The sequence below is a fragment of the Prionailurus bengalensis genome, chromosome B3 (assembly GCF_016509475.1).
Source record: "Prionailurus bengalensis isolate Pbe53 chromosome B3, Fcat_Pben_1.1_paternal_pri, whole genome shotgun sequence".
NCBI classification, from domain to species: domain Eukaryota; kingdom Metazoa; phylum Chordata; class Mammalia; order Carnivora; family Felidae; genus Prionailurus; species Prionailurus bengalensis.
The window spans coordinates 42,396,819-42,423,741 of NC_057355.1; the positions used below are offsets into that span (position 1 = coordinate 42,396,819).

Below are 26,923 nucleotides of genomic sequence, written 5' to 3' on the forward strand. Positions count from 1 at the left end.
GGAGGTAGGGGTTCTATATCCGCCATTTTGAAATGAGCAAAATGGAATCCAATGAGAAGGAATGGACCAGAACTACCTCCAACAACATCGGCAAATCTCACTAACATATATTTACAGAGGCCAGCTGCAAAAATGTACTTACTGTATGATTCCATTTGTGCAAAGTACAAAAGAGGTTAAACTAATGTAAGGTGTTAGCAATCAAGTGACCCTTCACAGCAGGTGAGACTAAGGAGCACAAAGAGGGCTTCTGTAGGCTGGCCACGTTCTATGTCTTGATCTGGCTATAGCTCCCTACGTGTATTCAACTTAAGTTCACTGAACTCTGTACCTATGATATGTGTTTTCTTTCTAACCATCTTATGCTTCAAGAGCTTTTTTAAAAAAATAGTAGCAGGTAACACAGTGGCAGTGACTCATCAGTCACACTGCTGATTAATGGCCCAGATGAGAAGAATTCAGGAATATAGTCTGTGATCCGTGACAGGCTGCCTGACAAAGGGTTAACACTTGGATTTGAGGTTCTCCAAACCCAGACCCTACCTCCTGAAGAACAAGACTGTTAGAAAGCCTGTGATCCAGTGAGAGTATCCCTTCTTCTAGGCAAAGGGTTACTTTTGAAAAGGCAGTTATACTTGTAGAAGAACATAAATTTCTCCACTAGATGGCCAATTAAACTTTTAATTCAACTGTGATGAGCAATATATAAAAGCCAATTTGGACAATTAGTGCACAAAAAAACAGAGGCACCAGCATTATGGAACAAACCAGATCTGAGATGAGAGTGTTTCTATTTTTCAGGAAGGCAAGAGTAGACAGGCACGTATGCGATAAAGGCTATTTCTGAATAACAGCTACATTCCAATCAAGCCCTGGCTGCTGGGGACAATAATTATGCATCCACCATGCTAACATTTTCAGAGGAATTCCCGTGAGCCCTGCTAATTTACCATCATTACTAATACCACGCATGCCTTGCCTCTGCTCACCCATAGGCAATGACCCCTATTCTAACCTCACCAATTCTGCCAATCTTCCAGACCCAAGAGCAACCCTATGTGCTTGCTCACATCTCTGGCTCACATATATGGCCTCTGTTCTAACTGCCACTCGTGTGCTCAGTCAATGTGGACTTAGCACCGGTGACCTGCATGGTGTCTTGTTACTCTCGTCTTGTTATACTATCAACACCACTGACGCCTTGAGTCAGGCCCCGCCAGCCTTCAGAGCAATCTGAGGATAGGCTGGGAGGCAGGGCGGGTATTACACAGCAGGAGCCGGGCAGGAGTGGCCCCAGCACAGGCAAGCAGAGTAACAGGCAGATGGCAGAAGCGGTCTTCGGTGTCAAAGGAACTCAAATCCCAGCCACACCAGTGGCCAATGCCACCGCCTCTGGCTGGGATGATGTGGCTTCTAGCTCAATGGAAGATGCCAAGCCTCCCCTCAGTGATGCTCATGCTCCTGTTCTTACCTCCCCAGACTTTTCCCCACCCCTTTTCCACCTCCCACAATCATCTCAGCCTATTAGGAAGGCAGACATCTGATCAAGCCAGCAACCTTTCTTTACTTGAACTTGTTATTCAAAATGCAAAGATGATTAGCCGAGGTAAAACCCAAGAAGCAGTTTTCTAATTGTGCAGTTTCATAAACTGTACCAAGAGGTGAAGAAAGGACATATATTTTTTGAGCCTGGGCACTAAAATCACACATCACGCAGCCCACTGCTATTCATGGGACAGGACCTTGAATAATGTGGAACGGTGGGCCAAGCTACGTCAACCACTTTTTTTTTTCATTTTCGAAAAGGAAAAGCTAGGGGCATCTCAGTGGCTCAGCTGGTTGAGCATCTGACTGCAGCTCAGGTCATGATCTCGTGGTTCATGCGTTGGAGCCCCACACTGGGCTCGCAGCTGTCAGCGCTGAGCAGGCTTCTTCAGATGCTCTGTCCTCCTCGCTCTCCCTCTGCCCCTCCCCCACTCGGACTCCCTCAAAATAAATAAAACATTAAAAAAAAAAAAGGAAAAGCTATTTCCGCTGGAGGTAGCACTTAGCGTCAGAGAGGATGGTTTACACAGATATTATGTCATTTCTGAATGCCTCTTCCACTCTGGGGATGGCTGAGCCACGCAAGTAACCTGAATATGCAAATCTGCTCACTGGTGAAATTTTAAGCAGACGTGACAGTTTTCGTGTAGATATTCCATGTCACAGAATGTCTAGTACCCCAAAGACAACAATGAAAGGGGTGAAGTCACCGAGCCAAATGCCTAGGCCCCATCAGGACAAGGACATTCTTGACCCCTGGGCCAGCTCCTCTGAATGTTCCCTTAGCAAAATCTCACAGGAGTCTGGGAGACCTAATTTCTGCACGTGTACCGGAATCAAACATTCACGGACTTTAAGGGGTTGGGAGGGACCTTAAGACCTTAAAGATTTGGGACCTTAGTCACAAATCCCTAACGTTCTAGATGATAAAACCAACACCCAGAGACTGGCACGCTATCCAGGCTCAGGCCTCAAACGACAGCCTGGGACCCCTGCCTCCCTTCTCTCCTGACCTTGGACAAAGGCAATAAGGAGGAAGAGAAACCTGCAAAGTTTTTCCCTTTTTCTTCCGAAAACGAAACGAAACGAAACACAACGCAACCTACTTTACCAATCCAAACATAAAGATGAGCAACAACATCAACATCGATTAATGAGAGCTTGACCGGGCATCTTTGGTACATCCTGGAAATGCTTCATCGCAAAACCTGATCTTCAACTCCGCTGTCAGACTCAAGGCCACACTTTCACTTCTCCGAAGAGTAAAAGCTGTCGTACAACTTCTACCTGGCACCGAAACCTGAGCGACTGCACATTTAAAACAGCATTCCAGGGGCGCCTGGGTGGCGCAGTCGGTTAAGCGTCCGACTTCAGCCAGGTCACGATCTCGCGGTCCGTGAGTTCGAGCCCCGCGTCAGGCTCTGGGGCTGATGGCTCAGAGCCTGGAGCCTGATTCCGATTCTGTGTCTCCCTCTCTCTCTGCCCCTCCCCCGTTCATGCTCTGTCTCTCTCTGTCCCAAAAATAAATAAACGTTGAAAAAAAAAATTAAAAAAAAAAAAACAGCATTCCATTCCACATCTGTGATTTAAGACTAGGTAATGAGCTGAATGAAGAAAGAAAAGCAGCTGACCTCTGTGGGGTGACCAGTGGAAAGACAGCGACCGTGGGGAGGGGGTCTGTGTGCTTCTAACGTGTCTGGCATTTAGAGCAACCTGCCAGGGAGGAGGGTGCGGATAATTTATTCTTGCTGAGCCAAGCTTTGGGATTTTAAAGAACGCCCTTGGTAGCGGTTTAAGATTCCCGGGGGCACACATTCTTGGGGTGCTGACAACCCACCACAAAGGTCTGTTCCCTGGTCTTCAGTGTCTGTCTGGCCGGGTCCCCCTCCTTTCTTTGTGCCTATAGAGGTGCGGCAACTGGGATTTAGGGTTGGCCACATTGTCATGGTGAGAAGAAAAAGAGAAGCACTAGGAGGCCTAAAACAGAGCAAAATGCAGCTACCAGGGCAGCTGTCTTAAACTTTTAGGGAATTAAATATTCTTTTTTTTTTTTTGGCCGTCTGACAAGATTCTTAACCCTTCCTTAAAATAGGAAATCCACATTCCGTATATAGTGTGGTGAGCTGCAGTGAAATGACCGTGACCATTTTCCTCTGAGTAAATTAAAAACAAGGCTCATTGTCCCTGGCCAATCCTGCCCCGTCCTCCCAGGGGGAATTGCAAAACCAAGCACATTTCAGCCAGTTGAGGGGCATCAGGTTCATCTCTGGTCCTTGTGCACTGCTACCGGATCCCAGGGAGGTCACAGAGGCGAGGCCTTCGTCCTCCCCACCTAACGATCCCGCCGTACCCTCCTCTGATGTTCCTGCACAGGCCTATCTTTCAGGCCATCACAAGAGCTCATTTGCCGCCGGGAATTGCAAAGAGGGTTGGACACCGTGAGGGGAATCTGAAAAGAACAGGAGATCTTAGCAGAGATGCTTTATACAGAGAGGTCAGGACTTAATACCAGGAGGAGACAGAAAAGAAAGGTTCCCAGGAATTTCTATAGAACCGTTTCCTTCCTTCTTTCCCTCCCGTGGTCCGTCTAAATATGGTCTGTTTTCTAATGATCAGAAAATGGCCAAGCTCAACTGAAGTCAGTTAATCACACAGCAAGCGCTGATGATGTCACTCCCTTCAACTCTATTGCTGTCTTTCATCCTGCCACCCTCAACTTGCACACAAGGAGTGTAAACACGCCAAGGTGTTTCTTCCCAGGTTAGGCTGGATTTGAACAGGATGCTGGGGTGAGAGCAGGATCGAGAGCGGAAAGAGCAGGGGCTCCGGGTCTGGGCTGCAATTCCCATCTGCCACTTACTGGCTGGGTCACCTTGGGTAAGTCACTTAACCTGCTAGCTCCTAGTGTCCTGACTATAAAATGGGGGTGACAAGCACAGGGGATTTGTATCAATTGATGAGTAATACACACAAAACACTTGAAACAGGCTTTGTGCAAAGCAAGCAGCTAAAAATGTAAGCTTTCTTAGTCTCTATGAACTATGATGGTAATTAAGGTAAGCTGCCGCCCGGATCCCAGGGGCACCTGGTCATGGCTTTAATTTGTTTCCGACCTATCTCATTATTGTCTTCAAATAGGCAGGCTTTCCTTTGACGCAGGCTCTTTGTTTAGACAGCTAAGAAACTGCTGACAGGGCTAAGTGCCCCCTGCTCCCCCCCCCCGCCAGCTTGCTGTGTGTTCTCCCCTTTGCTTCTGGCTGGCTCAGCTTGTGGATGGACTTCTCCACGTTATTAAAGTGGCTCTGCGTAGTGCTAGGAAAATGAGGGGTGTGGTACCCTATCCTCTGGAGAGGACAGGGGAAAGTCCCATTACTCCCAGGCTTGCCTGGCAACAAAGCAGGTGACCCTCCCTCAATGAATGTGACAATCTTTAAGTAAATATTAAGCCTCCAGTGGCTTCCCCAACCTCCTATGGGGGTTGCTCACCTTCCACAACAGCCTCCTTTGGAGGTTTGGATGTAGGGGGCAACGTCCTGGGCTCTCTGCCTGTGGTCTGCTGTTCAGCTGTGGTTCTTTTCCCCACAAGGTTGGCTGCCAGCTGCAACTTGGTCCCCGCTCGGGGCAGACAGGATTTGTGACTTTATCACCCACCTATAAATACTATAGGCCAGCCGCTGCAATTCCTTGCTCACAAGGGCCCCTGCCCCTGCTCCTCCCCCAGCCAGTCCATGGCCTTTAACACAAAGATGAACTTGATAGAAACATGGGACGTTCTATTTTAAAAATCAAGTACTCCATTTCAAGCATTTAAACAACTTTAAACAGAATAGAGATCAAAGGATAGATTAAACTGATTTTTTTTTCATTTTTTTTTAATGTTTATTTTTGAGACAGAGAGAGACAGAGCATGAACGGGGGAGGTTCAGAGAGAGAGAGGGAGACACAGAATCTGAAACAGGCTCCAGGCTCTGAGCTGTCAGCCCAGAGCCCGACGCGGGGCTCGAACTCACGAACCGCGAGATCATGACCTGAGCTGAAGTCGGACGCCTAACCGACTGAGCCACCCAGGCGCCCCTAAACTGAATTTTTTTTTTCAATGTTTTATTTATTTTTGGGACAGAGAGAGAGCATGAACGGGGGAGGGGCAGAGAGAGAGGGAGACACAGAATCGGAAACAGGCTCCAGGCTCTGAGCTGTCAGCCCAGAGCCCGACGCGGGGCTCGAACTCACAGACCGCGAGATCGTGACCTGGCTGAAGTCGGACGCTTAACCGACTGCGCCACCCAGGCGCCCCCTAAACTGAATTTTTAAAGTGACTTCCCACAATCTTCCATTCCCTTCTCCCCTCCACCTTCTCTCTAGGTCCCAATAGATGTACCAAAAATGGCAGACCCTGTACCAGAAATTCCCTGCAGCAAATGAGCTCAAAACCACCCTACATTAGCTTACTGTTTGAGTAAACCCAAGGTATTTGCTACTCAAGCATAGTGCCAACAAATGTCTCACGGCCAACCTCTTCCCGATTTCTGCCCCTAAGCTTCCTGTGTACAGAATTTGGAGATGCCCTCCCCCATTATCCAAGGAGGTTAGTTGAGACCAAGGCTGTTGGTTTCTCATGATAAGGAGTCCATTAGTAAAGGACTCCTCCTTAGTGATTTGAATCAGGAGTGAAGCTTCACTAGACACAAGCCTTAGGGGACAAAGAGCTTAAATCCTGCAAAGATCTTTTCCGTCAGCAACAGGTGACACAGGGGTCACGAAGGTCTCAGCTCCGAAACCTACCTTGATGGTCTTCACCAGGTTGGCAGTGCTGTTGGCGACTTCCTTGGCTGACTGGACAAAGTGCCTCTTGGCCACTGGGTTGGCTGTCTTGGATGAGGCGATACGACAGGCGTTGCATAGGGCCGAGGTGTGCTTGGCGACAATTGTGGCCGCGGACAGAACCTGCAAAGTGTGGAGCTGGGTTGGGACATCCCATGCTCAGTGCCAAGGAGTCCACCCTGGTCTAGAGCCCTGGATTCCTCTTCAGCTCCCATATCTGTGTAACTCCAACATGTGCGTCTAGCTCCACCGCCCCCAAGTCACTCCAAGAAAGCAAGGGACAAGAACTACTAAGCAAGAGAGAACGAACAAAAGGAAAGGAAGTGATGCTTCCTTACTGGGAGAGGGCTGGACTCCAGAGAGTCTTAAAGGAGATGCAGGCAGCTATGATTCATGACCCTTGGCCAGCCAAGAGGCAAATGGTCCAGGATCTAGGCCAGTGCTGCCCAACAGGAGTAGAGTGTGAATGACATGTGAAATTTTAAATTTTCTAGTAGCCTCATTAAAATAAGCAAAAGGGTGCCTGGGTGGCTCAGTTGGTTGAGTGTTGACTACGGCTCAGGTCATGATCTCAAAGTTCACGAGTTCGAGTCCCGATTCGGGCTCTGTGCTAATGGCTCAGAGCCTGGAGCCTGCTTTAGATTCTGTGTCTCCCTCTCTCTCTGCCCCTCCCCCACTCACACTCTGTCTCTCTCAAAAGTAAACATAAAAAAATTAAAATAAGTAGAGAAAACCAAGAGAAATTTATTTCGGTTGCTTATTTAACTTGATAGAGGCACAATATTTCATTTCACCAGGTAATCGATTTAAGAATTTGAGATTTTACAATCTTGTCATACCAAGTTTCAAGCTCCAGTGTGTATTTTACACTTACAGCCCATCACAACTTGGACTGGCCACATTGCGAGTGCTTAATGGCCACAAGCAGCGTGTGGCCACCACACTGGAGCCCAGGTCTAGAGGAGGAAAATAAACATCAAGGTGTAATAGCTCCTCCTTCATGCACAGGTGGACTGTGGGCACCCGATTAAGGGGTCTGGGCCGGGCATCTTCCAGGCTCCACCCCCAACCCCAATGGCTCTTGTGAATCACCCGATCCACTTGGCTGAGTTTGGTAACACATCTTTGACCTTTATCGGACAGGTTGGGAGGTTAGGTGCCTCGATGCGTTCCACGCCAGCTCTCAGGCCTGCTATAGGTCAGAGGACCCCTCTATTGCCTCCTGAATGTAGGTCCTTCTCCAGCCTCAACTAGGCCTGTCTCAGGGTTCACAGTGGCTGTGGGACTCTCAGGCTGGCTCGGGGGGCCCTACAGACCAGGCCTTGTTTCTTCAGCACACGCAGCTTGAGTAAGTGAACAGGACTCCATGACACTTGAGTAAGGAGTGTTGCACGTATGGTCTAGTCCTAAAATGCCTCTGTGGGTCCTTAGTGTACTTTGGATTTGGATTCTGGCTCAGTACCACCGTCTCTGTGAAATGAACCTTGACAGCCCCTCCGAGTTCATCCCCTGTTCCCCCGTGCATCCCTGGTGCTGTCATCACAGCCCGGCCATCCCATCTTCCAAACTTTATCCAGAAGAGTGGGTGCCAGGGCAGAGGGGATCAGGTCCTCATGTTGACCCCTAGTGCTGAGCACAGAACGAGCACTCCACCTACGGCCTCTGACCAGAATGAAATCATGAGACTCCTGATGACTCTCTCAGTGATTACTTCACTCCTCCTACCTCCAGTACCTCGTTTCAAAGCACTGACACACTGGCACACTCACCACATTTTGCAATATCCCCCTACCCCCTCACGCTCCTGAGTTGTTATTGGCAGTGCTGAGTTTACCTGACTTTGAGAGTTCCGAGAGAACAGTATTCTTTAATCGTTTCTCACAGTCTCCTACCCACCTAGGACAGCTTAAGGACACACAGACCTCACACCCACGCCCTGTGGTTACCTGTGACGGGCTGCTGCCGGGGTCCACCAGGTTCTGGCATGCCATCTGGATGGCCTGGTTGGCCCTGGCAAACTGGATGGGGTCCACAAGGCCCTGGTGGCCCGCCTGGCTGTTTGGATCAGAGATGCCCACCAGGTATGCAGCCTGGAAACGGAGGAGGAAACCACAGCTCAGACTGTCTGTGCTCCTACATGAGCCTGTAGGGGACGACAGCCTGGCAATGCAAATGTAGCATTCTCAGGGGCTCCTTAGTGCACGGTGGTGAGGGTAATCTCATCAGTGAGGGTTTAAGGATACATGGGCCGATGGTGGCAGGAGTCTTCTGTAGGCTTCTAGGAACGAAACCTCTCCGCGCCTAAGAAAGCCTAAAGAAGCTTTTCTATGGGTCATGAGCAAGGATGAAGGCAGCCCTGTGTGCTGCTGGCAGCCATCTTATGAGCCTAAGGGCACCCAGTCTGTGTTGTGTGAAGCTGACTCTTTGACTGGAAGATGGGAGAAGCACAAGAAAGTGGGTGTAGACCAAAGGCACGAAGCTGCTAGGTCACTCAACCCTGGAGCCTGTCCTGCACGGAAGTTTCTGGTCTCACAGCCTAATGCATCCTTAGTGTTTAGGCCCGTATTTCCAATAGTAAGTAAGGAGAATGAGCAGGATGGCTCAGGAGGGCAAAAAAAACCCCCCAAAACCAACCAAACAAAAAAAGGCAGTATTTGCTCTCTAAGAGGACAAGAGGCTCTAAGAGAAGGTCTTCTCTTTAAAACCCTTTGGCTGGGTTAGTCAAATCACAGGCAGACAATGAATCTGTGAGCGGGAATCTTAACCTTAAGTCATTTCCTGTGAGATTTGAGGGGCAAGATAATTTCATCCCCCAAACTAGGGAATGTTTCCCTTTGGTTCAGTAAAATCTTTCAGGCTCAAGGTAATTGTCAAGTGACAAATCCTTCAAGGTAAATGCTGACAATTTTTGAAGCTTCAGTCACATGAACCCAATAATTATCAGAGATGCACAGGACAGTTGAACAAAAGCAAGGAACATGCCCGATCACATCTTGGCAGGATGGTATCTAATTTTTTTCTCCCTCTGATCCTAAAAAGAGCATGACTAAGATTTTTGCATTTTTAAAGCTTCAGAGAGAATGTGAATTATGTAATACCCATTTGTTTTCTCCTCATAACAACTCATCTCTAAAAATGGTCTTAAACACACACACACACACACACACACACACATATATACACACACATACACACACAAATCTGGCCTCTGAACCCTTATGCTGGGTCTGTGGTGTTCAGGGTCTCACTGTCCTTGCCAGGTTGCTCTGCTCCTGGGGGGGTAACTGGCTGATGTTTTGTCTAAATGCCCCAGTCATCACAGGAACCTCCGCCTTTACCATGGTTTCTATGATGGTGGTTGGAGAAGGAGCTGTGGCTGGAGCTCCCCCATGCCCCACTCTCCACAGGGATCTGGTACTCCCCTGCAGCTGGAGCTCCCCCATTCCCACCCCCCCCCACCCCAGACATCTGATATTCCCGGTATCCACAATCTACCATGGGACACAAGCAAAGGACATAGGCCTTAAGGCTAGAAGGCCTGCATCATAGGGCCTGGGGGCCAGTCCCTTACCTGGGCTGCAGCCTCTGTCAACCCACAGAGGGCCTTGGACGCAATCCCCACACACTCCCCAAAGGCAGGGAGGTCCCCGGTCTTGGCGTTCTGTGAAATCCCTGCCATCGACTCGCCCAGAACCTACAAAACAACCAACCAGTGATACTCTCTGAGCTTAACATTCAAGGCCACTTCATTGACAGTATTTGCCATTATTTTTCTTTATTCACATTAAGAGGAGATTTAAGAGAATTCTATCATTTCTGTTCCATACAGAGAAGTGAATAATGAAAGTATGAACCTTTCATCTAAAAGTTACCTACATCTCAAAGAGACATAGTATACACGAATCAATAAAGTAAAATCTGTATAGGGCATGCCACAAGTTAGTGGTCTAAACTGAGAACTGTTAGCTCCCAGAATATAAAAATCAGATACGTAAACTGTAGGTAGTCACACCCAGGAAGCAGAAGACATACTCTAGGTAATATTATTTACTTACTCATTGACAGCAAAATTTAAATATGTTTTTGTTAAAAAGTACACACATACACACACACACACACAGATGGGTGATCTGAACACTATTTCCTAATTTTTTAAGTATTTCCCCTTATTCTGAAAATCATTGATGTATTTTTTTTTTCCCCAGAGGTCTTTAAAATAACAGATAAAAGGGAGTTTAATATTTAAAATCTAACCCAGAAAGGTCAAGGATCCTACAGAAAGTCACATAGAAGACACATGGGCAGAGGCAGGACACCTGCCCCATATCTGGTGTTATGTCTCTCTGGGCCTCATCACGCCCCAAGAGGACAGGTCCTAGTCTACTTTCCAGAGTCACAGATGGTGGAATGAAGAAAAAAAAAAAAAAAAAAAAAGAAATTCCCTAAAAATGCTTCAGTATACCAAACAGTTCAGTTTACATAAAGACTGGAAAACAAAGAAGTTAGAAGGTATTGTTATGTGAGTTATTTTCCTTTCCATAACCCTGTATCCCTCTTTAAGGAAGAGTTTCTTTGGCTCAAAGTATGTAAAACATATGCAGCCTGCCTAGGCAATCCATAATTCCATAAAGGATGCTGGATGGAGCAAATTCTAGTCTCAGCCCAATGCACAGCAAGCCAGTCCTGCCATCACAACACAGATGTGCCCCCATGTCCCCAGAGCTAACATAAGAGTGATGTAGACAAACACACACTTGTGCTCCAAGCACAAACTTGGCATTGCCAGCTGCTCATTATCTGTTTCTCTCACTTGTATTTCACTGCGATGTGGATTTGAAGCATTCTTAACAACTCCGGTATTACCATCACAAGTTAGTGTTTCTCAACCTTTTAAGCCATCATTATTGGTCCACTGAGAAGTCTATTTAGCCTCCCCACCCGCAACTGCCACCCATATCCAAGTAAATACTAAGAAATAAGATTCTGTTGAGCAAGGTTAAGGTTTAGCAGGGGGTAGGGACACAAACGACTGTATTATTTAGATTTTCCATTCCTCCTACCTCCCCCACAAAACTCCAAGTTTTTCAGTCCCCTCAAGAATGCATGCCATCAACGGAAGGCAAAAAGAACACACAAGAGGGTCTCATAAACGCCAGGGTTAACTGACAGGCTTTCCCCTGCAAGTCGGTCCCAAATGAAAGAAATCTATGATTCGACTCACCGTAAGACTCATCCATGATATGGTCTAACCATTGTATCTCAAAGTGTTATTTCTGGACCGCATTGGCAGGGACCTGGGGACTCGTCAGAAATGCACAATCTCAGCCCCACCTCAGATCTACTCAATCAGAAACTCAGGGGTAAGGTCCAGTAATCTGTGTTTAACAAGACCCCTAGGTGATTCCGAGGCGCAGCCAAGCTTAAGAAGCATTTGAGCAAAGGGCTTCATGGTGAGGCTTCATGATGATGTAGTCACACAGAGTGGCTGCAGGCAGATACATACAAAACCATCTAGATTTTTCCCCACAATGAGGAGGAATGTTAGCACAGACAGCCTTACCTTGGAGTTTTCCATCACACTCTCAATGCAGTCAAAGTAAGAGAGGTCACTAACAGGTTCATTAGGATTGTCCAACATCCCCTTGACAGTCTACAGAAGGAAAACACAACTTCAAAAGCAAGCCAGTGTTACAGAATAAGAGAAATCCAACGTCATATGAACTAACAACTTCCCCTCCTTACAGAGAATTCTGGTCATGATCACTCATGTCTCCAGATTCTTGAAAGGAATTTCAAGGGTTTTATCTGTGACTTCAGATTTTCCGCTGGCAACAAAAACATAGACAGCAAGGAGGAGGATGTCTCAGGTTAGCTTCAACAGAGAGGAGAGTCTCCTGTTCACACATTTGGAGGAGAAGCACGGTATCCACAAAAGGGAGAGATTTTTTTCTTAAGAAAATCTAAAAGCTAATGCCCGACAATAGTCAATTAGCACAATTTCTCTGCTGAATAACTCCAAGGAGTTTATATTTCAAGGACACGTTAACTCATTTCTACTTCATCAGGAGAACCCTTAGTTTTCAGTTCTGGAAGCTTTTCATGAGTAGGCATGAAAGAAGGTAACCCTTCCAAACTGTCCACTGAGATGGTTCATTTATTTTTAATTCACAAAATATAGAAAATATTCACTCCCGTTGAGGTATCCGTCAAGGAGCCGGGTATGGGGCTTGCTCCTTTGTCTCCAGTCCACTGAAAATCTTCGCTAGCTCTCAGATTGTAATTATCCCCGACAATCACATACGAGGGAATTTTCCAGGGGAGGCGAGTCTGGGGATGTAGCCATCCAGCCTCCTCTCCAGTGAGGGAGAATGTACATTAGAACCCAGCAGCCTTTGGGGGCACAGCCAACAAAGACACCATCGTTGAGTTACCAAGGATTGGGGACGTCATGGTGGAAACTGCTGAGTTACTAAGTTAAAGATCTCAGGAAAGAGGGCAGCATAAAGAAGTTCATTTCATTCAAGATCCTCCTCCCACTCTTCACACAATAAAAACTGTTTTAGTCACAGCAACCCTGAAAGAGTCCTAATTTTGGCAACCAAGGATACAGTGAAAGGACAGAGTATTTGCATCTGTGCCCACAGATCTTAGACCCAGCTCACATATCCTATTTGTGGATGTGAACAGACCAGGATAGGGCAGTAATCTACCCAATGTAGGAAACAGCCTCCACTGTTTTCAGAATGTTTTAGGCCAGTGGTAACAAGCCTCTTCTCACCTCCAGCTGTGCACCCTGGCCTATAGTCCCCAGCAGACTGGGCCTCAATCAAACCATGCAGAAGCATGGTGGGTGTTCCCATGCTAATCATCCAGAAAACTAAAGGTACATGGGTACAACCAACCCCTATCTATTGAGTTATCTCTTTGGCTGTTTCAATATAATGTGCACTGCTTAGGACTGCTTTACATACAAGTAGGCACGTTGATTTTCCATTTACCCACATACATGCTAGAGGCAGACATGAATTCTCCATTATAAATAAACCCTGAGCTTGAATATAAATTGAAGAGCACCCACACTGTGTTCTGGGCCACTAGGGGTCCCACCATCGCCTTGATCCTGTAATAGGTGTTACTTCTGGGTTTCCACTCATGTGCCCCCTACAGTGACTAACATAAAATGAATGGGAAAGTCATTTTTACTCAAAAAGAACATCTATCCAAGTTTCTCCCACCTGCCCCAGCGTAACAACTCCAAAACTTTTTAGGTGGAAAGTGCCCATCTTCAGCCTGCACCCAGGCCTCTTCCTATTTGAAATAGAGAATCCTTGAACAAATTAACCCTTATCCTAGTGGAAAAAGGGGAAGCAGAAATGATACTCCTACCAAGTCTAATTTTGATTCCTTCCCACTCGGACTGAAACTCTGGCCCCAATAGTCTTATAAGAAGGATATAAGGCAAGAACAGAGAAGAAACTGACCCTTTCCAGAAAGGATAGAGAGCCACACCCTCTTCAATCCCCAGCAGCCTTCACAGGGACTTACCTCGAGCTCCCGCAGGGCATTATCACATTCTTTCTGGCCAGGAGCTTGCTGGGTGCACAGAGTGATCAGCTGATTGATGCTCTCTGTCACAGCTCTGGGACAGAAACAGATAAAGGGTTTTGTTTTGTTCTGTGAATACCAACATTTCCCCAACAGTGTTTTCTGGTTCACCAAAAATACAAATAAATCACTGTCAAAGATGGGGTCCCAGGAGCCTCGGTGGCTCAGTCAGTTAAGTGTCTGACTTCGGCTCAGGTAGTGATCTCTCGTGGTTTGTGGTTTCGAGCCCTGCGTCAGGCTCTGTGCTGACAGCTCAGAGCCTGGAGCCTGCTTTGGATTCCGTGTCTCTCTTTCTGCCCCTTCACTGCTCAGGCTCTCTCTCTCTCCCAAAAATTAGTCAACATTCAAAAAAATTAAAGGATGGGGTCCCCATGCGGGCTCTTCCACAAGGCTCTGAATGACCAAAATAAACCACAACCAGGGAAGATAGAATGAGTGCCCCCACTCTGCCTGTAATTATTCATTTGATTTCCCTTTAAAGGGTACTAATAGTTATTTTAAGAAAGTAGGACTATCTTTTAACATATTCACAGGAAAGAACTTACAACCAAGTTGCAAATAGCAAAGAAATCATATTAACACTGTTTTAAAATATCCTTCATTAGCAGCCCATAAGGAATAAGATGATCTGAGCTAGGCTATTTGGGATAGTCTTTGTATCATTTGGAAGGTTTTATGTATCTTAAAACGTAGCGGGCATATAGTAAACTGTGCTTATAATTTTAAAATCTCTTCTTTCCATGAAATTCTACATGATTTGCTACTTCCTAGAAGCTGTCCCCAAATTATTGTTTAAAATAGCTCTTTTCTTTAACATTAATAGGAATTAAAGACTCGTGTGATTTTACACGTGTTTCTATTCTTCTTAGAACTTGAGAGGCAGCTCAGAGTTTTTTCTATATTGGAAAGGATTCCACCTCTCCCGGGCAGCCTATGCTTACCTCCTGCCTAGGTTAGGCCATGGATCATTTACAAAGTCACGGTCCATTTTAATTTTTTAATAACGTGTGAAATATGGGTCCAGGTTCTTTTTCTGTGAGGGTGAGGGTGGCTTATGCAAGTCGAATTATTTCAGCACCTTCACTGAAAACGGCTGTTCTTTCTGCATGGCCTTGCTTTTCTAATTTTGTGGACAATCCCTGGGCCTTATTTATGTGAGTCTACCTCTGGACCCTATTTCATTGACCTATGTGTCTAACCCTTTGCCAATAGCACACTGTTTTTATCCTAAGTAAGTCTTAAAATTGAATAGCCTGTGTTTTAGACACGAAAAAAACAGAGTTGGGAGAGACTTCGCTAGGGGGATGCTACAAGTAAGGAGCAAAAACACTCAAACCCATGCCTATCTGCCTCCAAAGCCAGATCCACAACCATTTTTTCCGTAGGATCATCACTGGCCTACACTCCGGCAGGCCCTCAATTCCCTTCATAGTTACTAACCACTGCAGCTAACTCGCAACTTAAAACAAACAAAAACAAAACAGCACACTTGCTGTTCATTAACGCGGCCTAATATAAAAGATGTCTCATTTTATTAAATTGGCTTTGCAGCTTCCCACAGAATAACACATTTGATGGAAGATGATGTTGCCAATGCACAAAGGCAATCAGCTTAATTATTTGATGAGGAGATACTGCTTTGAATTTTAAATTTAGCTAGGGTGGATGGGAAGAGGAAAAAAACATTCCTGAACTCACGAAGGAATCCCAAAATAGTCTTTGTACGATGAACTCCATCAATTCATTTATGTGGGGGGCAAGGTGTTTAATTAAGGTGTTGTAAGGAAGCAACTGTGTTCTCCATGGTGCAAAGCCAACACAGAAACAACTGGGAGCAGGACAATCTAATTCTGGGCATCTTGGAGGGTGTGGTCCATGATGCCTTCTCTAGATGGGTCTCTCAGGGATCCAATGCCATTTTCCATGTGGCAGGCTTCAAGACATACTTCTGAGTGGACAGGTCGGCATGCAGGAGCATAACAAAGGGTGCAGAATGCCCTTGACTGTGATGACATGATCATGTCATGTGGAGGATATTTCTACGTATCACACAAGCTTTCCATTTAGCTTATTTCTTTCCCTGTTTCCTGTTTATCTGGCTTTTTTTTTTTTTAACCTAGTCTTCACATAAAGATTTTTTCCATTAAAAACTGTTGACAATTGATGAACCCAAGGAATACAGAGCTGTTTATTGTCCTATTGTTTTGACTATTTTTCAGACGTGAAAAATTTTCAAGTAAAAACTTGGGGTCAAAAAACACCAAGAGACCAAAGGTTTGTGGTTGGATAATCCATACAAGTGCAGCACAGCACTGAGGTCTGAATGGTCTATGGCTAAGGAGCATGGTTTAGGTATTGTTTTTCCCAATTTTAGTCTGGATTAAAGAGCCCAATAATAAAATGAGTGGCCCAGAGGCAAATGGTTACACAGATTTGACAGTGATAAATAGTATTTGTAGGTTTCAAACTATAGCAGTGAGTTATAAGATCAAAGAACTGGAGGCACCCCAAACGTGCAACGATAAAGGACTGACTCAATAAATGCCGAGTCTACAAGAGAATTCTGGGTTCCCATTAAAGGTCATAATGTATAGGCCTAAACTGTACTTTTTGTTATCCTTTTGTACAATTAAAAAAAATGATTAAAGCTACATAAGTTTTTTTTTTTAAATACAAAAAAGCTAAATAGCCACAATTCCACCATCTAGAAGTAGTGAGTGTTTCCTTGTATTTTGTTCTTTACTAGGCATATCTAGCCATTCTCAGTTTTAGAAAAAAACTGAAATCCATAACCTCAGATGTTAAAACAAGACTCTCTAACCTACACGTTGTTTAGAGAACAATTCAGAGTTCTCTAGTTTTTTGATTCAACTAGTTTGGGAGCTCTGGAGGGAAATTTTATTATTACTTTTTTCATGTTTATTTTAGTTTTGATAGAGAAAGAGAGCAAGAGCGTGAGTGGGGGAGGGGCAGAGAGAGAGGGAGACACAGAATCCGAAGTAGGCTCCAGGCTCTGAGCTGTCAGCACAGAGCCCGACGCGGGGCTCGAACCCATGAACCATGAGATCATGACCTGAGCCGAAGTCGCAGGCTCAAACGACTGAGCCACCCAGGCAGCCCGGAAATTTTAAACAGGTATGGAGATGTGCCAGCAGTAAGAAAGACAATCGACCAATTTGTGCTTTTGATGATCTGTTAAGCACAAATCATCTAATAAGGAGGTTGGCTGGGAAAACAGCAACATCAGACATTTCCGTTCCTTAAGCGACAGTGTCCTTAAGAAGGTGAGAAAGAGCCCCCAAATTCCACCTGTGCATATTCCCTGGTCCTGCTCTGCATAAGGCATGAGAATTAAAAAAAAAAACAATATAGTTTGTCTCTCTAGGAAAGCAAGGTGATGGCAATCCGGTTGGAGAGGCAGGATAATGAACAGATAAGGCACAAAGAAGGCGAGCCAAAGGAAGCAGGGATGGGGGTAGCACGTCAGACAGGATCCTGAACCTCCCAGAGGCCAGATACACTCTGGGCTCGCAGGCAGCACTGACGGAGGACACAGGTTCTTCATGGAAGGGAGAGCTCCGGGGAGGCCACAGCAATCAGAGAAGTCAGGCCTGAGCGAGATCCAGATTTGGAAAAAGGAAACAGAACATTCTGGAGGAGACCAACACACGGCCTAGTTTATATTTTCCTATTTCATAGTGTGGAAGTGCTGCTTGCTGGGTGATCCTTTTTCACTGTGTCTGGAGACAGGAGGAAGCCTGCCTGGCAGGAACCTCAAAACAAAGGGCAGCCCAGGAAGAGGAATCACTCACAAAGTTCTAAGAGACCCTCAGGGGACAGGAAAGCAGCTGAAAGACTGGCTGGGTCCCAAAGCTGGAAGTGGTGGGCATAAAGTCTTCTCAGCTGGGAGTTGTCCTAGCCAGGGTGACTGTGGTGTGAGCAGTGGTAGAGGTGAGGTGCTTAGAGGTACGATGTTCCCCCCACCTTTTGCAACTGCAACCTGGTTTTCCCTTTCTTTGGCTAAGTTCAGGGAGCATCAGACCAGCCCCTGGTCAGGGAAAAAGCTGATGAATGATTGACAAAGGGTTTCCAGCTCTACCCAATTCATCAGAGGAGAGTCTGAGCTCACCAACTATACAGGAAGATAAACAAACTGGGCACTGAACAGAAAAGGACTTCATCCCCACTAAGCATCAAAAACCAAAGGACTGGGCTCCTCAAATGCACCTGGGCTCTGATGCAGAATGGAGAACAAAGGAAAAGGTCATACTCAACTGCTCTTCCAGAGAAGAAAGAGTCTGGAGACCATAACGAATAAAGGATTCAAGGTTGCTGACCCGGGAGCAGGACAGGGCTGAGTTGGTCCAGGTCTGGGTCCTCACAATGGCATCCTTGGGGCTACTGTGTCATCCACATGACACACAGGCAGGGCTTGGTGTCTCAAGAATAGGGAGGGCAGTGGCAATAAGATACCTGGTTCTTAACTCCAAGGGCACTTACATGCAGGGTTGTTGCCAAGTCCAGATGGAAGGGGGTGAGCATGCTGTGTGTGTGTGCCCTCTGCCCTAACTCTACCAGGGCCATCCCGGTTGTATTCCCGGTGTGAGCCCAGCATCCAGGGCTGGACCTAGCCCATAGCAGGCATCTGGGAAAAATCTGCTAGCTGGATGAATGAATGCATGCATGCACCCCAGCTGTGCAGAGCTTTACCTCCAAAAGGGAGCTTGCCTGACTCAGGGGATCTGGCAGGAAGTTTCCACTGGGAAACCTCCTCAAGGAGCACAGCTTCCCAACATGTGCCACAAAGCCAAGGACAATGTGCCAGCACAATCATTTCATGTGATGGTTTTAAAGCACGTACTTGGCTATGAAACCATCAGGCTGGGAACTCCCTGTCAACGCTGAAAGCCAGGACAGAGGCAAGGAAAGCTTTATCACCTGGTCTCCGGGGCCCTTCCTCAGTGTCACCACCAGGGGGCCTTCAGACACCCACAGAGCCAGGACAGCAGCAATATTCCTTGAGGGCCTGGGTTTCCTTCCTTAACTGGCTTTCATTTACACTCTCCCCTTCTTCCCACAATTTAGGAAAGTGAACAGCGCGTTCTAAGTTGGAAACTATAGTTTTGAAACGACGCAAAAAATTGAAGATAATGAAAAACGTCTGAGTTCGGATACCTGGAAACATCAGTTGCCTTATCCAAAGGGTCTTTGTAGGAAAAAGAGGAATCAAGAGAGGGTTTTATATGAGAAACAGCTGCTCAACAGAGGAGACATCACTCCTTCCTTTCTCATCCCCTGCCCCTTGGAGGGCACTCACTCACTGGCACAGTCACAAAGCCTAAGATGGAGGTGGAGAGAGGGGAGGGTTTTTTCCCACTCCTAGTGGCTCTCACTATTGTTTGAAGCTAAAGTATACACATCTAAGGATAACTGTTTTCAAGGGAAATTCTCTAAAATTATCTAATTGCCTCACCATCCGCCAAAAGAAAAAAAAAAAAAAGCACTATATGCCAAGAGAGGACGAGACAGGTTTTAACCATGATCACCAAGATACCTTAATACTGAGAATGGACAAGAACCTAAGGATGATGTAGCACATACCCCCATTTTGCAGATGGGAAAGTTTAGGCAGGTTGAGCACTCCAGCCAATGTAACCAAGCGTGCCAAACGTTCGAGCCTGGACTAGAATTCAGCTCTGACTCTGAACTTAGCTTGAAGAGACAGGCACTGAGCACCCAGGAGAAAGACATGAAAAAAAAACAATAAGCAAGCAAGCAAGCAAAGTCAAGTTTAAAAAGAAAAACTGAGAAGTAGAATTCAAGCTATGCATTTTAAGAATCACTAATCTTCGGGGCGCCTGGGTGGCTCAGTCGGTTAAGCGTCTGACTTTGGCTCAGGTCGTGATCTCGCGGTTCATGAGTTCAAGCCCCGCATCCGGCTCTGTGCTGACAGCTCAGAGCCTGGATCCTATTTCAGATTCTGTGTCTCCCTCTCTCTCTCTGACCCTCCCCTGTTCATGCTCTGTCTCTGTCTCAAAAATAGACATTTAAAAAAAAAAAAAGAAAAGAATCACTAATCTTCACATTTTGAAAAGGCTTCCAATTATACTACATATTCTGGTTGCCCACATCTCATCTGTGACTGCTGTTAGCTTTCCTATGTATCAAGTTATGTCAAGGAATGCTACGAAAACATGCATGCCTACAGGACCAGAGAAACATGCAACACCCTACTCTCTTGGTTCAGGAAAATGAGTGTGGGTTTGCTTACACAAAATCTGCCTGGGCTGTCACTGCACTTTCTCCACGTACCAGCATTCAATCACCCGTTAGTGAGCCACAGTGGCCATAGAACAGATGTTGTATTGTATTAACCGCTTCCTCGGGTGAAAACAACGGGAAAGCAGGACACGGACAACATCCAGAACTCAGGCTCACGTTTTAATATTTCTCCCCACACAATTTACTCCCACCCCTACCCCATTCATCCTAAACTGGAGCCCTTCTGCAAGTGACAGATTATGTTTAAATCCATCTAATCAACATCAATGCCAGGCACATAGTAAGCGCTCAAGAAATGTTGAAGGCGTCATTGGGTGTTGTGGGCTTTTTGTACTTTGCAATATTTTCTCATTTTTTTTTCCAGTGGGCATATATCACATTCATAATCCCAAAGATACGACACTACTTTAAAAATGTCTATTTAAGCCATCATGTTTATAAATCAATGGGGGCCTTAAGCCTAAGCAAGCTGAAAGGCTGTAAAAGACAGAAGACCTCTTTAGTGGGGAAAGCACGTGAAAATAAGCCAGTTTAATCAAATGCCAGAGTCACGACTCTACCTCTGACAACAGAGAAACAGCACCTCGTCTGTGTTCAGCGACAGAAGCGCAGCAGGATGTCAGGCACGGCTCTACAACAGTGACATTATTTAAGCACACACGAAAGCACATTCTGTTTCCCTTCTTACCTTGCGGCAGCAGCCAGGAGATTTTTTGCATTGGGGGCTCCTGGATCTACAGAGAGAGATTTGGCAGCTAACAACAGCTTGCTGGATGCCATAGAGATATTCTTGAGGTTTCCAATCACTTGGATCTGGTCTTCTTTTGTCTGGAAAGTCGAAAGGAGGCAGAGTAATTAGGGACTGTCCATTTCTCCCGGGAGGCATTCAGAGAGCCAGGAGTACCATGTTCAAATGGAAGCAAGTTATGGAGACCGCATGTAGCCCGGTGAGTCTGCAGAGGCCTGGATGGTCGAGACGGTGCCCAGTGTCTACTCTCCCCCAAACAGATACCCTGACCAAGATGCACGCAACAGGACAGAAATCCAGCCCCAACTGGGTCAGCAGAGAGCTGTGCTGTCTCACAAGGGCAGGCATTAAAAGCGGGGGAGGGAAGGAGAGAGAGGGAGAGAGAGCACATGCACACCAGCGCACAGACCAGGCCAGGATTCCAGCATCCCGCTCAACAATGCTGGAGTTGTCGAGCAGCTCGTACATCTCGGCCTGGCACAAATGACTGCCGCTATCTAGATATTCAGAGCTGACCGCAGCCTAGAAGTTCCTGACTTGAGAGAAGTCTCATTTCTCACCTGGCTTACTTACCACCCGAGAAATAACCATTTGTAGATAACACAGCAAGCAACACCCCTGGGTGTCTCCTCTAGGCAGTTCACAGGAGCTCAAGAAAAAACAGCTTTGCAAGCTGACACCAGACCAGTCATGTCCCCTTGTTCTGAACAAGGGTTTTATCTGTTCATCTCAAGGAGGTAATTTTTAATCATTCGACACTTAGCATCAGACACAATCTCCTCAAATGGGCCCAGTGAACCTCAAACACAAGATTTCTCACCATATTATACGACCTATGAAGCACAGGACACAGAGCTGCCCTCCCTGAAAAAAGCAGAAATAAACCATGAACGCTGCTGCATGATCGTGGGAAAAGTTATCCGTCATCTCTAAGAAGCATTTCACACATAAGCTAATAGCATCTTTAGGAATGCCAGGCCTGTGAGGTCACAGAGTTTCCTAAGCAGCAGAGAGAACGCATCGGTGTGGTCTGCTGACAGGTTCCCTATTCCTGTTTGTCCAGCGGGCCCTCAAGGGTGAACAGTCCATCAGAGGATAGGTGAGGGTCAACCCCAGTCAGCCACTGCCACACTCACCTGAGCCTGGCCTGCCATCTCAATGCCAGCATCCAGGAATTCATCGAAATCATCACTGAACTTCCCAGAGGCTGCGGCCAGCTCTCCACTCTGGCCCCGGGTGGCATGGACCACTTCCCCAGCAGATTGGTTCAGATCAGCCGCAGCTTGGTTCAGTTCACTCTGGGCCTCCTGGAAAGGCTTCGTGCTTGGAGGTAACTGCAGGGGGAAGAAAGGCATGCTCCATAAGAAGTTTTACTTTGCGTGGTGGAAATAAGGAAGGAGCCATGGAGGGAAGGAGGACTCTTCAGGGACGCATTTCTGAGTCACCTAAATGAAAAGGCTCTGGTTTGAGCCCACCTATGTGAAGTATGACCTGTAACATACCAACGTTATTTCATTCACTGAAATTTACTTGAACACCTAGTCAATGCTAGACACAGTGGATTCGAATATGGTCTATCCTCAGGGGCTGTGGTCTCCTGAGTAGCAGAGCCAGGACTGACACGTGGGCAATCTGATTCCAGGATCCATGCTCTGAACCATCACTCTATTTCAGATGGAGCCTCTCAAAGCTTTAGCTTTCTAGAACACAAAAGCAGATGCTGTATTAAACCTCAAATCCTATTCTTCCAAACTAATAGCCACCAATTAGTAACCTTTGCTAACACAGCTTTTACGTGGACCAGAAGCATCACTGGCGGAATTGCCCTAAGTTCCAGAGAGGTTAGGGCTAGGCTCTATTAGTCACATTGTATACGCGGCTTGCATAGCTGGTATGTGCCAGGTACCAGGCAGAGAAGGGATGGATGAACCAAAGGCCCCCACTGAAAGGGGTGCCCAAAACAGCAAATAGGCTCCAAGATGCAGTTCCTTAGACAACTTGCTCTCTCAGTGAGTTCTGGACACACATCCCTCCACCACCTGCCTGTGACTGCCTGTGATGTCCTGATAACAAGCCAGATGATCACATACCCACCTTTCCTGTTTTCACCGGGAGGATACAAGAGCAAACAGCAACAAGGACTCAAAGCAAAAGTCAACTTGAAAAGCTCCGCCTGGGAACTTTGCTCATGGAAAAGCCAAACAAGGAAAGGCAAATTGAGAGGCAAAACAGGACTCCTAAAATGGAGGTTAGCTGCTCTGAGACCCCATGGAAAGAAGAAGACTCCTCTCACACCTACGGCGAGCCCAGTCCCCCAGGTGCCCCTTCTCAATGCAAAAACCTCTCACCGAGTCCACAAGCAGCTTCTTGCTGGACTCGCCAATGCTCTTCAAGGCCACGTCCACATCCTTCTGGCCAGGGAGACAATTCACGCAGTTATTCAAGGAGTGCGAGACGGCTTTGGCCACCTGAATACACGGAGGGAGAAAAGGTCTGTAAGAGAGTAGTTTCAGTGCAAACACTTGTGCAGATGTGCTGGGAACCAGCAGTGACAGTGCGCAGAGCTGAAAAGGATCGGGAGATTATCTGCCAGCATCCAGCTGACACTGTTTACCATTAAATCACCTCTTTTAGGCCTCTCACTGGGGTTAACATCCTGTCTTGGCAAAGGGTCTGACACGCTGATATAGTACATCTCGTGCGCACCCCATCACCAAACACAATTACTCAAACACAGAACTCTCTAATATTACATCAGGTTCTACCACAAAGATATCCACTACCAAAAGAAACACAAAGAGCCCCCTTCTTGAGAGCCCTGTGGAGGCCACCAAAGTGGAAGGAGGCCTTGAATTCTTTGGGTCGCAGGCAGGCCTGTGGCTGATTTCTCTCTGTGACACACAGATGCCATAACCCCCACACCTCACCCTGCTCAAGGGCAGGCGGGATGCTCTGAGCACTTCAGACTTGAACTTGGAGCTGCCCTCATGCTGCCTCTTTAGGATGTCCAAGGACTTGCTGTATGTACTGTTCTGTACCCTTAGGCAAAGGGTAACGTTTTTGGAAGTGGGCTGTGTCGTGTCTTTTAACCTAAACCACCTTCCCAGTTTCCTGTCTAGAACTTTGCCTAGATGGTCTCTAGCCCACAGGTTTCATTAGGCAGGCAAAGACTCATCCAAAGAGGCAATAAAGGGAGTAGAAACTTTGAGCGGACCCATTAAGTGGACCTACCTCACCTCCCGGACTAGGAAGAGGAATGTATTTAAGCACACCTGGGCCCCAAGCAAACAAGCCATACGTCCTGGCTCCCGAAGTTCCAAGGACAGATTTCAATAAAGGCCCCCATGCTCTCTGTTAACTCAGTTGAGCAGATCTCATATGACGGGGGCTACCAGACCAAAGTTAAAAAGTGGGTATCACATAAGGCCAGCATGGTTATACTACTTGGGAAGGTCTTGAAAACACCCATCGTTGAGCAATGTTCACACCCGGAAAAGAGTGACCACCTTAGCAATGACCGCAATTGCCAATTTCAGGGCCTCACCTGGGCTAGTCTCTGCTGACTCTCAGCATCTCCAGGTGCAATCAGGGCCTGCTTGGCTTCCTGGATGAGCATGGCTGAGCCCTCCATCACGTCGCGGGCTGAATCTAACATGGCATGCGTAGCTGCGGGGTCGCTCGTGGATGCGGCCACTCCACGGGCAGCCTGGGCCAGCGTTTTCAGAGCTTGGGCTGTCTCTCTTGCAGCCACCCCTAGGGATAAAATGCCACCAGACTTTCTGTTAAACTCCATCTAAAAGCCATACTTTATTTGAAAGTCAGCCTCTAGAGCACAGCTTCCTAGAAAGGAGAAGACCCTCTGACAGTGTGTGGTCCAGGTGGGCTCCAAATCACTTTTTATGAAATGTGAATTGCTATGCTTCTCGAAGGAGCAGCCCATACCACCGGCTCTGGGCCAATCCAAGAGACATGTTGTAACAAGTGGCAGGCTAACAGCGATTTCTCTCTGGTTCCCGTCACACACTCTGCTGTGCGTATTCCACGGACCTGTAACACCAAGTGCATGGGATCAAGTACACAGATGGACCACTCAGACGCACTTTTCTTCCCAACTGTTTTTTTATCAGGGCATGACTTAGATACAATCAAGTGAGCACTCCACATGTGCAGCTCAGTGAATTTTTACGTATGTTTACATCTACGTAGCCACAATGCAGATGGAGACAGAGCATTTCCATCACCTGTCCCCTTCCTCGGTCAATGACCTCTCGCACTAGAAATGATCATTCTTCTAGTTAGGCTAGTTTTATCTGTTCTTCAATCCCCTGTTGATGGAACCACCAGTATGCTGTGTCTGGTTTATTTCTCTGCCAGAATGCTGGGAGTTTCATCCATGCCGTTATATTCATTCCTCTGACTTGATATGTAGTATTTCATTGTACCAATTCACCATTTGTTTATCCTCTCTTCTGTGGGTGGACATTTGGACTGGTGTTTAGGGATACTATGAATTAAGCTACCAAGAAAGTTCCTGTAACTTTCCTGCATTTCTTTCATGTATGTAAGTGGACATAGGGAATCATTTCTCTTGGATATAACCTTGGAGTGGAATTACTGTGTCTTAGAGGAAGTTTAGCTTTAGAGGACACCACAAAACCTTTTCAGAATGGTTTTACTATGACGCGCTCCACCAGCAACGTATGAGAGTTCCAGCTGCCCTACATCCTAGCCAAAACTTGCTATTGTCAGATTTTTTTTATTTTAGCCATTCTGGTGGGCGTATGATCGTAGCTCACTGCGGTTTAACTTTTATATCCCTAAGGAGTAATGATGTTGAGTACCTTTTCATACACTCAGTGGCCATCTGTACATCTTCCTTTGGGAAGTGCCTGTTCGTCTTTATTTATTTTTTACTAATTTTTATTTTTCATTAATTTTTTATTTTTTAAATATTTATTTAAATAACGAGAGAGAGAGAGAGAGAGACAGAGAGACAGACAGACAGACAGACAGAGAGACAGAGAGTGAGCAGGGAAGGGGAAAAGAGAGAAGGAGACACAGAATTCGAAGCAGGCTTGAGGCTCTGAGCTTTGAGTTATCAGCACAGAGCCTGATGCGGGTCTCGAGCTTATAAGCTGTGAGATCATAACCTGAGCCAAAGTTGGACGCTTAACTGACTGAACCACCCAGGCACCCCCTGCCTGTTCATCTTTAAACTCACTTCTAAGGATGATGGGATGTGGGGATCAACTATGAATATAAACTAGTTGTTAAAAATTATAGTACCATCTGCCACAAAATGGACACGAACGTTCCTACGTGGCACTGAGGGCCTGGCATAGCCAAGCAGAACATGAAGGCTAAAGTGCCAGAGCATGTAACAAGAGAATCTGGACACCCTGAGAAATGCAGAAGAACCCACCTTAAAGCAGATCTCACCCAACTCCTTCATAGAGGAGGTCTATCACCGAGGCGTATCTTGTCTGTGACACACTTTCAGAGGCAGTGCCGGGGCTAGATCTGAGGATTCTTAAGCTTCTGGGTCAGACTCTCTGCACAGTGCTCTTTGGGGTAGAGAACTAGGAGGGATTCCTGCTGGAACATACACCATCTGCGTGAAACTGACACACATCAGTTTCTCTTGTGCTCAGCTTCGAGGTGACGATGGTCTAAAGCTTCAGCGGGACGGTCTCTGGGCACCTCTGAAGGGGGCCTTTACCAGCCGTGGCTTCTGCTGCATCAGCAGAAGCAGCAGGTGGTCGTCTCCTTATGGAGGATGAGGCGCCATAACACAGTAATGTGCGAGGCCCTGCATCCATAAAACAAGGCAACTTTGCAGCACGGCAGACTTGCGAATCTGTAAATATTTAGTAAGTCACCACAGCTGGGACATAACTCTACAATCTAATCAGGGCAAATTAC

The 26,923-nt window shown here is 46.6% G+C and overlaps 1 protein-coding gene across 7 annotated transcripts in view; it reads right to left on the minus strand.

The window, feature by feature from the left end:
• Positions 1 to 26,923, minus strand: part of TLN2 (talin 2) — a 447,276-nt gene that overhangs the window by 93,978 nt on the left and 326,375 nt on the right. For all 7 annotated transcript variants that reach the window (XM_043555274.1, XM_043555273.1, XM_043555271.1 and 4 more), the window contains 9 exons: positions 24,546 to 24,754; positions 23,350 to 23,469; positions 22,138 to 22,335; positions 20,942 to 21,081; positions 13,912 to 14,005; positions 11,927 to 12,016; positions 9,938 to 10,060; positions 8,313 to 8,456; positions 6,328 to 6,489 (listed from right to left, as the gene is read on the minus strand). In XM_043555274.1, coding sequence (XP_043411209.1) covers positions 6,328 to 6,489; positions 8,313 to 8,456; positions 9,938 to 10,060; positions 11,927 to 12,016; positions 13,912 to 14,005; positions 20,942 to 21,081; positions 22,138 to 22,335; positions 23,350 to 23,469; positions 24,546 to 24,754 — 1,280 coding nt within the window. The remainder of the gene's footprint in view (positions 1 to 6,327; positions 6,490 to 8,312; positions 8,457 to 9,937; positions 10,061 to 11,926; positions 12,017 to 13,911; positions 14,006 to 20,941; positions 21,082 to 22,137; positions 22,336 to 23,349; positions 23,470 to 24,545; positions 24,755 to 26,923) is intronic.